The 15,729-nt window shown below is 36.9% G+C and overlaps 1 protein-coding gene across 12 annotated transcripts in view; it reads left to right on the plus strand.

Moving 5' to 3' along the window:
- The window catches only part of LOC145678403 (methyltransferase-like protein 25B), an 881,238-nt gene that overhangs the window by 79,404 nt on the left and 786,105 nt on the right, over positions 1 to 15,729 (plus strand). For 11 of the 12 annotated variants that reach the window (XR_014130376.1, XM_081748506.1, XM_081748507.1 and 8 more), the window contains exon 2: positions 11,743 to 11,855. The exons of the other annotated variant lie outside the window; for it this stretch is intronic. Coding sequence is in view for 10 of the 11 variants with exons in the window: in XM_081748506.1 (XP_081604632.1) it covers positions 11,743 to 11,855 (113 nt within the window). In the remaining variant the exon portion in view is untranslated. The remainder of the gene's footprint in view (positions 1 to 11,742; positions 11,856 to 15,729) is intronic. 12 annotated transcript variants of the gene reach the window in all.

Raw genomic sequence — 15,729 nt, forward strand, 5'->3', positions numbered from 1 at the left:
CAGTGTTTTATAATTCATTTATTTTAGCTTGCCACAAACTGAATTTTACTTTAACAAAACGTCATATACATATATTCAATATTTTTAGGGTTTTGGTGTTACTTTGATTTTTAAATATTTATATCGACATTGGAAATGCCGAATATCCAAGCGGGGAGGAATGTTATATGACTAAAGCATTTTGGTGAAGGGCGATTAATATTTTATTGGTTTTTGACTTCAATATTTTGTAAACCTTGTTATATTAACTGCAAATAAAATCCAATTCCCAGTCTGGTGCTGTAGGTCATTCACACATGCAAAGAAATCAAGGAAGTCTCATAATAATTTAAAACTATGTCTAATTAAAACATTCTTCTAAATAGGAAATATAAAAATATGTTACGTAGCAATGTATCAAGGAAATAATAACACTTCCCACTTCACGTTATGAAGTAAGTCTAAAAATGTAATGGTAAGCGGAAGAAATGACGCTACCAAAACTAGGAAGAAAAGGTAGGTGGAAAAAGAGTAGGGAACTCAAAGAGAGTTCTGAAGTGACCGTCTGACTGGAAGGATTGACATCTCAAATTTTCACCCGTCAAAGTCTGGGTGAGTACAATGCTGGTTATTAATTGATATCACACTTTATTATTCGACCTTGTCTCAAAATTCGTTTAATTCTTATCCTATCTTCAAAATTCATATGACAGCTATTATAAATTTTAACGTAAGGCCTCAGCACCAGATTTGGGTAATATTCTAATCTGATATCTCTACTTTTATTTCTACAATCTAATTCATTCATCTTAACTAATTATTTGCTCTACCTTAAAATTTAATGGTTAAGTTTATTATGAGAAAACTCTTCAAATTGCCCCCATGCTAATATGGTTATTAATACATTGAGTTATGTGTGGATAAAATTGTATATGTCAACGTCCGGATTTGGGTCCAACATGTTGGCATATGTTACTAGTATCGGTCGGTGGTCGGTTTAAATTACACTGGTGAACAAGGTTCTTGGCACAAGGAATCTGAATAGTGTTCTAAGCTAAGTCGAGGGTGGTAAATTCGAAAATGAAGTCAGATTTTGCCTATCGGGCTCAGTTTTCTTGTGACATGGTACCTCTTGCTTATTGAAATTCTTGAAAATCGTTAAAAACTCTGATAGCGTGGGAAGTGGTTGCATGTTGTTCTCGGTTAGTGAAATTTGAATTTTGTGGTCATTCAGAAGAAGAAAATGCCTCTTACCTGTGTGAATAGTGCAAATTCTTTTTATTGTTTCTGTGGAAAGGTGACTCTCAAGTCGCTTAAACGACAATTGACTCTGTTCGTAAAGAAGTGCTACGAACTTTATTTCGGGTTTAACGCTGGTGACCAAGACAAGAAATGGACTCCTGCATATGCTGCTTGACATGTGTTAGAATCTTGACAGGCTGGGCAAAAGGTTCACAACAATGCCGTTCGCTGTTCCCATGATTTGGCGGAAACCAGCGGATCGCACAACAGACTTATTTTTGTCTAACAAAAATAGTTGGAATCACGTCGTAAACAAAGAAGAGTGTGCAGTACCCGAATTTACCATCTGCTATGAAACCTGTATGCCACAGTGAGGAATTACCGGTACCAGGGCCTTCAAAAAATGTGATAGTGAGTGACGATAAATCTGGTAACGAGCATGAAGAAGATTCAGAAGATGAAGTATCCGCTCACCGACCGAAAATTTGAATTGCCCTGTGAATCAAATACCCCCCACATTTTGACACAAGGTGATCTCAACGGTCTTGTTCGCGATTTAAGTTTGTCTAAGCAGCAATTTGAGCTTTTAGCTTTACGATTGAAAGGATGGAATCTTCTTTCTCCCGATGCAAAGGTGTTTTTCGTGACCGCCATGCTGTTCTTACTGAATATTTCTCAAAGGAAGCTGACGTGGTTCTGTTGTAACAATATCGAATCCGTTAAAGAGACTCTTGGCCATGCATGCAGTGTAAATGAGTGGCGTCTGTATAAATTCTAGTAAATTGAGTCTCAAAACAGTTCTTCACAGCGTTAACAAATTTCCTTTTGTTCCGGTTGCTCACGCAGTTAACCTTAAGGGGACTTATCAGACTTTTAAACTGCTTCTCCAATATGAGAAGTACAAATGGAATATCTGTGAAGATCTAAAGGTAATTGCCATTCTACTTGACATGCAGCCAGGGTACACAAAGCTGCTTTCTATGCAAGTGGGACAGCAGGAACAGAAAAAATCTCTTATTTTGAAAAAAAAAAAAAAATGGCCTGCTCGCAATGAACTGGGCATAAAAATGTAGCGAACACTCCTGTTGACCCTAAAAATGTGTATTTACCTCCACTGCACATTAAATTGGGCTTATCAAAAACTTTGTGAAAGGTATGGACCAAACATCACGTGCATTCATGTACTTGCGACAGAAGCTCCCAAAGATCAGTGATGCTAAAATAAAGGAAGGAATATTTGTAGGACGGCAAATTAGGAAACTAATGAATGCTGAGAATTTTGTTGACTTGTTGAGTGATATTGAAGAAAATGGCATGGCTGTCCTTTGTATGTGCAAGAACTTTTTCGGCAACCATAACGCAGAGAATTATGGCGATATTGTAGATGAACTAATGGGATCATATCACCGTATGGAGTGTACATGTTACTTAAACTGCATTTCCTGAACGACTATTTGTACTTTTTCCCGGATAACCTTGGTGTTATTAGTAACGAACGCTTTTACCAGAATATTTCTCAAATGGAAAAGTTTTATCAAAGGAAGTGGAGTCGAGCAATGTTGTCTGACTATTGCTGGACCTTACGACGGGAGTTTCCTCAGAAAAGGTTTCGCAGAAAATCGGGTAGAAAACATTTTTAGGTAAGTTTCTTAACTTTTATTTACTTCCATGCTGCTCATTTCTTTGATTCCTTGGTGTACTAATACCGATTTTTAAAAATTTTATGTAAGAAACTATTGTTGCGAGACCATCTCTTTATCATCATCATCATCATCATCATCATAGGTATTCTGCCTTTATTGGCAGGTCACTTGCCTCAGCTGAGAAGCTTCCATGCTCCACGGACCTCCGCTAACTTCTTCGCCTTCGCGTATGATTTTTCTGTTTTTATATCATCCATTAATTGTAATCTCTGTCGCCCCCTCCCTCTCTTTCCCGCCACCATACCCTCTAGGCCGTCCCTCATGATACAATCTCTTCTTAGGCAATGCCCCAACCAGTTTCTCTTCCTCTTCCTAATAATATCTAAAAGTGTTCTTTTCTCACCCACCATTTCTAACACTCTCCCATTTGTTTTCTGCTCGACCCAACTAATTCTCTCCATTCTTCTCCACACCCATATTTCGAAGGCTTCCAGTCGATTTTCATTACCTTTACGTAATGTCCACGTTTCCGCCCCATACAGTACAATACTCCACACGAACATTTCTTTATGGCAAATACATATAATACGTAAGCTGCCGTAGGCATGCACGAAAAACACTTTCTCATGAAAACTGAGGCCGATGGATAAATTTCGCAATTTGATCTGGATCCATGGCCAAAGTATCTTCCAGAAACAGTTTGCTTTGTTCTTATAATAGAAACTTTATTTTTTATATTTATTTATTTTATTTTTTGTATACCAGTGTTATTTTTACATATGAATCCTTCCTACTACCCGAAGGGAACTAATAGGAGATAAACGTAGACTTCAGTGGTATAGAGAAGGTCGTCAATCTACTTCGGGACCCCCCCCCCCAAAAAAAAAATGGATTCTTTCTGATATTGGTCGTTTTTAATTACTTTTTCATGTCACTATTTCCCTCCCACCTCCATCAGACCAGGGGTACTGCTGGGGGCTGAACTTGAAATTAAATGGCACCGAAAGTGTTGCTAATCATCTCAGTGATCCCGAAACTATGAATTCTACACTAATATCGGTCATTTTCTATCATTTTGTATGTTACTCCCTTCCACTCTCCCAAGATGTGCTAGGAGGTCTTACTTCTGTTGGAGGATGAACTTGAAACCAATCTGTACTGCTACCACAGTCAACTTAGGGAACCCGAAAGCTATGGATTCGACAATAATTAATATTTTGTTGTCAAATATTGAATATACGAAAACGTTTTCTCTTGTGAGAGTTGTCTTTTCGGGTGGAGTGGTTCCTCTTGGAGAATAGTCTTGATAAATGTGTTAACGATGTTTCGAAGACGATTTTAGTGAAAATTATTTTTAAATCGGTTCAGTGATAACAGTGTTACAAGTGAGACAGAAATGATGTTTGGTTTTCTTCATAAGTTCGAGCTGTTCAGACAATGAGCGATAGTTAAACGAGATTTTTGTCAGTTGCTATTCAACCTTTTATAGATTCAAGTGGATAGTTACTGGTTCAAAGAAGAAATTTTAAAAAAATCAAACCTAGAAATCTCCTAAATTCATAACTTGACTGCGAGTTTTCTTTCCTTAAATTCAATCTACATACAGTTTGACTTTTCCTAATGTGGATAGCAAGTCCTCTTTGACTGGCCAGATGCTTTTCACAATGAGGGCAGGATACATATTTTTCATCGTATGAAAAAATATCTAATTCATCGTTGTTTGTAACTGACACGCTTCCAATGTCAGAAACTTCCTCTATATTGTGACTCTTCTGGTGGCAATCATTGGAGATTAGATAATTTAGGTGACCATAACTTTGATCAAGCCTCTGCTGGTCAGCCGCTACGCTGCGCAAACACAATTCTGGATTGTTATATTCGTGAACCGACTCTATCCACCATACGGGCATGTAATTTCAAGTACTCATGAACTACCTCTATAAAAATTATTACGGAAATACCTTAGGATTCTGAAACATGGATATTTGGATAGAGCACATACTAACTTCTAAGTGAAGTCTTGACCCGACTACGATAGGTCCTATAGTTTTACAGCTATGGACCTCTTTATTTCATTTTTTCGGCAGCCTATAACTCCGAAAGGAAGCATTTGTGAACCCAGGATGATCTGTACTTTTTGTCTTACCTTGGTGTTAAGAATTACTTCCCAAACGTTGTCGGTGCTGTTTTGAAACACCTTGTACATATATATATAGGATGTCCTGTTAATGCGTGCAAAAAATTATAGCTGATGTCAAACCAGGAAAAAAAAAGTCCTCTTCAACTTTAGCCAAAAGCTCATAGTGTGAGAAAATGAACTTTAGAGATCTATATCTTCACTATCCTAAATGATAGAGCAAAGGCGATATGGTCAAGTCAAAGTCATCAAATGTGCTCTTCGAAGAAAAAGAAAAACTACGGGTCATAATTTTGTATGTAATTTCTCATTTCAAAAAAATAAACTAAATCTGAGACAATCGTGTGGACCACCCTGGACGATTTGGAATGGAATCACTCAATTGTTGTTTTTATTGACCACTTAGCGCTAGTTGATTCTTGGTTTTTGCATGAATAATAAATAGATTTACGTATATTCAACGACGCTACGCGCCTGTACCATAGAGAGAGCTATTGTATGGGTCTATCAGATTCACAGTCTCGTGAGGTGAAATAAACACAATTCTCGCTTCCATTAGCGCTCTTTTTAAAATACATGAATAACGGTTTATACAGCACATCAGTTGCACGCAGAAAATAATCTGTATGCAATTATTTGGTCATAACACGAGAATTCGAGTGTAAAATGTTTTATGAGATCCCTTTCAAGAAAGGAAAGTACAGTATGGTGCGCATTTCTGGCATGGATTGTCCTTTTTCTGGCACACTAGGTTGCTTGTATATTATCAATTCTCAGACAATTATGTGGGCATGTTGCACGAAAATTAGTGTAAAATATTTTGGAGAATCGTTTGAACAAAGAAAAGCACAGAGAGATGTTCCTTCTTGGCATAAATAATACTTTTTCAGTTTGGACACCTTATCAATTATTTAGTCATAAGCGGGGAAAAATGGCACTATGAAACAATTCAAAGCAAGAGAAGTATTTTTTAACTGGCAAGATCTCTCAAAAGCTTAAAATACATATTTTCAAACATAAATTTTTACGTTGAATATTCTTTTAGAGAAACGCACTGATATAATTCGCATTCGCAAATTTTGGGATCCAGAAGTAACAACTGAATACGCAATTTGCGTATCAATTTCCAAGTCGCATCGATTCTACTAGAGACACTGCTGTGATAGTTCCAGCACGGGTTAACCACATCTGTATTATGGGCCAAACAGAACTTGACTCAGCACGCATTGGCGTGAGTGATTTTGCACCAACTAAAGCGGGCTGACTCTGGTGACTCTGGTCCCAGTTCGAAAATTGCTTTTGACTTGGTATTGTTTGCATTCTTGTTTCACTTTGTGTGTGTCATTTTCCCTTCAATTTTATGAATTTGTGTTCTTTTGTTTTCTCCCGTATTTTCGTTTTCAATAGAAAGTGGTCCGAGTCGCAGTTAGGAACTTGCAACTCTTAACACCTAGAACTGATGAAGTATATCTTCGGTATACCAAGACGTGACGTATTTGATTCACTGTGATTCCATGTGGGCTCTTCCATGTTTCCAGGTTGATTCATTTGGTGGGAGGGGTGAACGTTGCTCTTTGTAATCGAATTTCTCGTAATAGCCAACTGACTTAAATATTCATTATTATGCTTTCTTCGCGGATAGTATGTGTTCTACTAACTCCTCTGTTGCTATCCTGTCTTCCTATATGAGCATTGAAGTCCCACGATTGGTAGGTCATGTTGAGGAGTTTCATCCAGACTAACTTCCAGTTTGATATAATCCCTCCTCCTACTTCGTCTTCTTCAGTGGGGTCCTGTACAGTCATAAGTGTTGTTTCCCCTTCTGCATATTAATGTGTGTGAGCTGATTCTTTCATTTATTGTGTTATTTAATAACTTCGTCGTGCCTTTTTCCTTACTATAAAAGCTATCCCCTGTTGGCCAGTTCTTTCTTGAGTTCGAATATAAAATAGCTTTCTTCGTTCCTATTTTGCCCGTGTCGTGCCATCTGGTTTCTTGTAGTGCTAGAATCTTTGTCAGTCTGCAGTATTTCATGTATTCTTTTCTTCATTCTTCCTGCTATCAACACCGTCTCTACGTTCCATGTGGCCATAAACATTCCTCTCTTCTGTTGCCGGTTCATTTTTCTTATCTTCTAAGACATTCTTTGGGATTTCTGAACAGTTGTTTTCCAAGGTGAGTTATCTTCACGGCTAATTCCCAACCTGGAGGGCTAGGCGATTTTCTGTTTCAGATTTCTTCTATTAGCCTTTATGGATCTCTCCACTAATTGCAAGGTTGAAGGTCCGGTTAGATCCACCCTGAGTTCTCCCAGTACCTGCTATATCTAGTTGACACTCCGCTATCCGCCAGTTATGGATGCGCGTGATGATAGTACTGTATATCCCACATATAGATATATAAATATATATTGCTTTACATATCATGGTTGCTGATATTCTTCAACAATTTTCTTTCGTCCGTAACTACCGTATTTCCCTGGTGATCCATTATTTTCTTGGTGTTCTCTCTTCATGATCTAGTGATGCATTCGCGGTACTAACAAGGGACACCCGCGAACTTGAACAGGAGAAACCGGATGAAATATTTTGCACTAACTAATTTGAGGTCACTGAATCCAGTGGTGATAGTCATTTCCATACAAAGACAAGCTGTCATGCAGTGGCGGCACCAGCACATGGAATATGAGCCAATTTTCTAGACAAGCTGTGAGAAGAAACTGGAAAATTGAAATGCTCAATGTAGTAAATCTGATTAACAATTGAATCTATAATATGTAGAAGCTCATGTGAATGCTTTACGTTAATCACAGTGTTGTCAACTCATTAAAAATCTTGTATGAAAATGCTAATGGAAGAAAGTGTCAAAATAATGCGATATATTGTAATACATAAAGAACCCGACACATTATTCGATAATGAGCCCCTGTCATGTTATAAAACAGTGTTGCTAACTTCATAAAGTATGATGATGATGACGTATAGTGTTCTGTCAGAAGACAGGTCTTTGGTCCGAAGGTCCCTGGGCAAGGTGAACCCATGGTGGTTTGCAATTGCCTTCAATGGGATGATGATGATGACGTCCCAGGACGGAACCTACAGTTTAAAGTGGGATCCGAACCACCTGTGCCCCCAGTAGGAATCGAACCCGGAACTCCTTGATTACCAGGCAATGATCTTAACTACTCATCCACCGGGGATACTAACAGTATAAAAGAGGTAATACATTTAAGTTATAAGCAAACAAAAACTTCAAAAAGAAAAAAAAAACAAACTTTGAATTAGACAAGGCATGCACGAATGAATCAGCCTGTACAGAAAGAAAGAGCGGTGTTACTCATATCCTTGTAATACGCTTCGTCTGGTGACAGGCGCCATCTGGCAGTGGTATTTGGGAACTCAGCATAAAACGCTACAGACGAGTGCATGGTGTAGTAGCAGATGGATCTCATTTCGTGTAGAGTATAGTTGTGTGCAATACTGATAACAGTATAGAGTGGCTCAATGGGATGCATTAATCCCATGTACGTCGTAAAAATAATAGAATCAAAGTTACGACGTGTCAAATGTGGAAAGTGTCATGGAGTGGAATATGCACAGTTCGCAAGCGTATTGTATGAAATAACAATGTAGAAATACAATGGTGAGGGCTCAGAAATACGGGAAGAGACGTTGGAGAGTTTTGGAATTATGAAGAACAGGAATAGTTCGTACTCAACGTTAGCCAGTCGACAAGTATATGACATGCATCCCCACAACAATTGAAACAGGACTGCACTACGGAAAGTGAATATGAACAATCACCATCGACAAAGCATAGGTCTAATGTTATTGAATGTATACCTGACGCCACATTGGAGAAGATTTACGACGACTACTATTACCATGGGTTCAACTTGTACAGTAAATTGCAAAGACGATATAAGTGCATTAAAACTAAAGCCAACTGCAAAGTAATTTTGGATTACATCAGTAACTAAAGACAAGGTGCGCTCTTCAAGGGCAACAGAGAGTCAAAATTAAAAAGTATAAATCAGTACGTAATAACAGTTCGATAGGGCAAGGGAATATGGTTCACCCGTTCACTACTAGTAAATGCAAATGTGGGCCAAGGAAGCGCGCGAGACTTGTTGGGCTTGACAATTTCAAAGCGTCTATTACATTCATAAACAAACTTAAGGCTGAATACAGCATTGCTGTGTAACAAATTACCATGTTCGTCACACGTAAGGATATAACTGATGACAAGAATATTCGTAAGAGTGCACGAGAGTTTGTTGAACACGTGGATAACTATACTACACAAGAGACTGGTACAAAACAATGTGTGGATCAGTACTCAAAGCCATTTTTATTATTTTTAGGCGTCTTCATCGCCTACACTATCTCACAGAAGAGAAAAACACACTGTGGTATGCTGCAGTCTGTTCGTAACTCTACTCACAGTTATACAATTGATGTGGCTATCTCAATGGGTGGCACATTAGCCAAGGAGTTCTACATATGGTTTCAAGAACCACAAGGCAGATTTGGCCCACATATTGCCAAGAAACTTGAAGAAACAAGCCCTCGTAACATTTACGTGGAGTCAAGTAAAAGTGACAAAATGTCGAAAGTACATATGAAAAGTTTTCTAACAGTTGTCTTTGGTGACTATATAAGCGATAAGAAGTGCTTGTTGTTGTGTGATTCTTGGTCCGGACACAAAAATCATTCACTGTTACAAGAGTGTCCCAAACAAAGATGTTACATTGAAGATAATACCACCCAAGACAACGAAATGTTGTCAACCCCTTGATGTCTGGTTCTTTCGGCAATACAAGCTGTTTCCGGTGGATCGTTGATTTCGTACGGCTCCAATGGGACAAACCTCAGGTGAATTTACAGGATCGTTATTTCGTTATCAAGCTGCGCTCTGTTATCTACAATCAACTTTCAGCACCGATCTACAAACATATGTTACAGCATGCCTGACAAAAAACAGGGTATGATCAGTCATATTGTCATTTAATAATTTCATTAGTGTAGCATTTGACATAAGATTGTTAGCATGCAGAAGTGATGCTGAGTGTGAGTTAGTAGAAATGGTTAAATGTGCATACTGCACACTGTCTCTGTGTTTTGACCACTTCCTTGACAACCCACAACAACATTTTGAGAATTAGCTTGTTCTTGCATACTTGCAGGTCAGTGTAGACACGTAATGTACTTTTAAGTTCTTCAATATTGTATCATTTAATTAGTATCACAGTCGCCTCGACAATTCCATGTTTATTTTGGTCCTTATAATAATGATATCTTGTCGCGGTACTTTTCTGTTATTCTTAATGACCATACACATAGATGGCGCCTGTCATCAGATGCAGAATATTACTTGGACATCAATAACAGCACACTTTCTTTCTGTGCATGCTGATTCACTCTCGCTTATATTGTCTGAGTGAAAGTTTCTTTTTGTTTTTTCAATTTTTTTTGCTTATACCTTACGTTTATTACCTCTTATATACTTTATGAAGATAGCAACCTTGTTTTATAACATGGCAAGCCCTCACTCCCGAATAATGTGTCGGGTTCTTTATGTATTACAATACATCGCATTATTTTGACACTTTCTTCCATTAGCATTTTCACGCAAGGTTTTCAAAGAGTTGGTAACACTGTGATTAGCGTAAAGCATTCACATGAGCTTCTGCATGTTGTAGACTTAATTGTTAATCATATTTACTACATTGAGCATTTCAATTTTTCCGTTTCTTCTCATAACTCGTATAGAAAATTGAACCATAATCCAAGAGCTGACGCCGCCGCTATATGACTGCTTGTTTTTGCATGGAAACAACTATCACCACTGGATTCAGCGACCTGAAATTAGTTAATGTAGAACATTTAATCCAGTTTCTCCTAATCAAGTTCGCGGGTGTCCTTTGTAAGTAGGCCAGTTTTCGTGTGTAACCATTCCTTGCTTTCTAAAGTTTTCCATATCTCATCTGGGGACACGTGAGCACGCTACTTAGCTCCGCATTAACTTACCAATTATTTTTACTCTTTTTCCAGCTTTATAAATTTCAGTTACGAGTAAGTTGTGGTAACTTTCCACATTAGCACTTGGATAATTTCCACACTTCTTGATTGGTTTCCATCTTTCCGTAACGGGTATGTATTATATCTTCGTTGATCCCCGTACAATTTCCCCGTGTAAACTCTGATCTTATATTTTGGATATATTCTTCGATATCACTACCTTATTCTTCTTCCAAGGCTCGATATCTCTCCGCTTTCGTTGCATTATGCGAGTTCGTATGTTTGTAGTGTATTTCGAATTTGTCTCCACAATAAAATTTCGTTTTCGTTTTACACTTTCCATCGCAATTTCAGTACGACTTGTTCTTGATTGTGCGCTGTCGTTCGCATATACTCCTGGAACCTTGGTTTTGTAATTAGTTTTTTTTTTGGTACGATTCTTTCGTTTACTGCGTAACATCTTACTATAACAAACAAATTCGTAGACGTACTTGAGTGTTTACCTATTTTTAAGTAACAATTATACCACCATCTAATAGTTATTTTTGCTGCACTATACGATGAATCCAACAAGAAAGACTGAAATATTTATCGAGGAAGAAGAGTATTATTCTGTAAAGCTGAAATCCTTCGTGCAAGTGATACATGTGTTTTCCAATTTTCTGTTTTGTGCTCGAAAGTCACCAACCGTTTTCTAATTACACATTTATTTCTTTTCAAGGACTATTTTGTGGACAACCATTGGCAGAAGTTACCCATGTCGTGGCAAGAAGTATTATGTAATATTGAGCCGGATACGTTAGGTAAATGGCTGGAACCCACTTCTTCACAAAGGTAAGGTAATTTTAGTTCAGTTTCTTGGTACCTTCCAGATCACAATTGGGGTGGATTCAATTTTTTATCGGCGATTCCCGGCGGGAGCTCATGTGGTTCGGATTCCACGTTAATCAGTAGGTCCACGTCTCATATAGCCTCGTTGCTGAACGGGACGTTAAACTCAAAATCAACTCAACTCAACTGAATTTTTTATCGGGGGCGCTGTGGCTCAGTGGGGGAGCGTTCACCTCCGGTGCGTGGAGTCCCTGGTTCGATCCCAACTCGCGCCGTGTGGACTTTGTGGTGGACAAACACCGTTCTCGTGGGTTTTCTCGGGGTTCTCCCATTTCCTCCCACCTTCTTCATTCCACCATTTCATTCATTTCTCATCATCACCGTCTCCTTTAACCTAACCGGCATAACTGTGGGACGTAAACTAAAGATTTCATTTCATTTTCAATTTTTATCTTGAGAAAAGGAATTTAGATTCAATCTAGTCCAATGGTTTTACCATCTTAAAAACACGTGTCGACTTAAATAGACCTTCAAGGCAAACAGAATTAGAACAAATGGCACTTTTCATTACTTCTAGAATCCGTACTTAATATGAAGATTATATTTCTATGTAGTCCGAAATGCACGATCTGATAAGACTTGATCCTTTCAATATAACTCGTGCACGTCATAACTTGTTTGTATGATAGCGTGGCATGTAACACAACATGTAACATTGCTCATCGGATCTGCAAAGAATGAATCGAGGCATACAATGAAGGACAGTCCACAAGGTTCCTGTGATTAATCCAATCGTTATAGAAGGTAACCATGGAAATTAACTATTTCTTCTTGGTGGGTCCAAACAGGATTCTGCTTTTCCTGATTTGCTTTTGTTAAGTAATGTACAGCTTCTTCTGCGAACATACTAATGTAGTTCCATTCTTACAGCTGAGTAAACTTCACTATTTAATGTAACTATATCACTATTTATTTTAACTATATCACAAAATAAATGTTATTTCTAAGGCTTTCACTTTCTAAGCATATTGTTAATGTTTACATTTTTTTATTAAAATTTTGAAGATTCGTCCAAAAAATTAGTAAACATTTGTTTAAGTGAGTGTACTACATGTCTTGTAACTAGGTTATAATGGCGCCGAATGAATCTCGCTGCTTATCGTCACTTCCAGTTTGACAAAGGACTCATGGAGCGATACACTGCCATTTTATCAGTTAATCCACTAGAAATTTGTACATACTATTAATTAATAGGCTCATTATTAACACAAATAAAATGCAATTAATATTATTATTTCACATAGTTTATTTAGAAGTATCTTAGTAAAACGAACACTAATTATTATGTAAAATTATTAATATTGTAGAAGTACTTTTTACACTGATTAGAATATTTCACTTGTAGGCGGGTGGAAAGGCACCTTCGACCATTACTATCACCAAATTGGGAGTAACTAGTGGTGGTGCATTTCGTGGAGCAAATGGGCTCCCAAAAAATAATAAAAGAAACAATGGAATTGCGTTGCGTTATTATCAATATGCATTGCAATTTTCCTACAGCACCATTAATCTCTTTATGAATGGCGCCGGACAGATATTGAAGAACTTGCTTTCTTCAAAAATCCTGGCACTGAATGATAATGTTTTAGCCCAGTTCCACAGTTGTTATCGCCATCACACACAAAGTTTTACAAGTTCAGTGTTCTTGGTATCACGAAATTCGATACGGTACCATAGGCGTAGGACCATTTTTGGAATACGAGGGCCATTTATTAAAAAGTTATGATGTTATATTTGTCTGTATGATTGTTATATTTGTAATTTCTGGCCAAATTTTCAAAATTATTCGTTAAAACATACATATGCAGTACTGTCTTTTGTGAACATTTTACTATTTGGATGTCCATAATCTTGATTCATCCTTTTGATTTAATTATATTTGATTCATCTTAATACATTTTTCTTTCTTACTCTAAACAACATATTTTAATTAAATCATTTACAAACAATTAAATGACGTAGTGCTAACTTACAAAGTAACGTTACAATATAACATGAAATTAAATCATTTCAGAAAAATATAGATATTTCAATTCAAATATATCTTAAAATAATAAATTGTTGCAGCATTGTGTTGACTCACCTTGAGATAAAATAATAAATAACCAGTGGTGCCCACCCTCTCATGTCCATGACGCACCCCCCCCTCAATTGTCTATCCGTAGGTGTTCTTCCATGAAAAAAAATCTTTTCGATTAATTTTTACACCCTCTCAAACATATTTATATAGATTTTTAACCTCCCCCCCCAAATATTTCAATGACGCAGTTTGTGTCATAGCCCCCCCTTGTGGGCACCCCTGAAATAACACAATATATTTAAACATGACAAAGTATAAACTAACAATGCAATACAATATTCACACATGAGTTGTCAAAATTTATTGAATAAAATAATCAGCGCATTCCAGGATTACATTTAAATTATTGCACAATAATATTTTACTTGTAATCCTTTCTTGTTGCTCGATACACAGAGTGCTTCGCTAAGTTGGGAGCCCAACCCAAAAGTATTTATTTATTTATAATCACCCCTAAGTGAGGCGAAAGGACATATTGAAAGGCTACTTTTAAAATAATAAAGAGGGGGGGGGGGGGTCTATTTAAGAAAATAGCAAGCGCTGTGCGTGACTTAATATCAACAGATAATTAGGGGAGGGATATCTTACTTTATTCCTTGAGAAATACTTGGCTTGTTTTTTCGTATACAGCGAAAAACAAAAGTGTCTACGAAATCCGGAATATATAATAATAATTACAGTAGTGACAACTAGCACGTATTCAGATCACCTCCATCTTTCTTTCATGTTGCCCGGTGACTCCTCACGTGGAAGTATGTAGTTGGTCAGATAAGACCGCAGTAGCCTGCCACGGAAGTAAGGTTTATTTACTCCAGCTAAGCACTGTGATCCTGCAGCGGTATTAATCAAACAACATGAGAGGATTAATCAGATTGATGATTAGAAATCTCAAATTATTCGTAGTGTCAAATATATTTCTAAAAGATATTTCAAATAAAGATTTGAATCTAAAACATCATGGATCAGTTTAGAAATTCTGTTAGTGTTTGTTTTGGAATAACACATGTTTGAAATGTTTACAATTACAAATATTTACAGCTGTAAGCATTGATAGTGTCAAACATAACTTCCTCTGTACAGCTATCTAGGTTTGCATTTTTATACACCCTTTTAAAATTTCATAGCATTTACTGTTACAATATTTCATAGCTAAATTTAGCCTTTTTTTTTTTTTTTTTTTGTTTTCTTTAGTAGGTTTCCAAATTTTTAACCTGTTAACAGAGTGTAATCCCAAAGATTTACCTGTGAGTGCATCATTAACTCACTTTTTTTTTAAACCTTCTTTGAACAAATTAGGGGTCCTTTATACAAATAAAGGAATTTTGAAATTTGCTTGTCAATTGCAATAGTTAAATTGGTTTTCTAAAGGAATACCAGATCATTGTCTTAAATTTTGTATCTACCTTCTTACTTTTGATTATGTTTGACATTTCTTTTACAGATAATTTCATTTCGCTTTAAATCTGCCATAACTAACTTATTCTCCAACAGTGTATGTTCATCATCTGTATTTTCTTTTACAACAATTCTAAAATGTTTAAATATCGAATCAGATGGTTTTACACTCAAATGTAAACTTGCAGGACTTACTCCTAGACTACAAGAGATTGAATTATTAAGTAAGATTACAATTTGTGGGATAAATTTTTTCCAAGCAGTATGATTTTCACTACAAAAGAATTTGAACAAACGATTGGTTTCTCTCTCCATACGTTCCACTGAGTTGGAAGAGGCATG

Source organism: Thermobia domestica, chromosome 2 (genome assembly GCF_964235325.1).
Source record: "Thermobia domestica chromosome 2, izTheDome1.hap1.1, whole genome shotgun sequence".
In the NCBI taxonomy this organism is placed as follows: Eukaryota; Metazoa; Arthropoda; class Insecta; order Zygentoma; family Lepismatidae; genus Thermobia; species Thermobia domestica.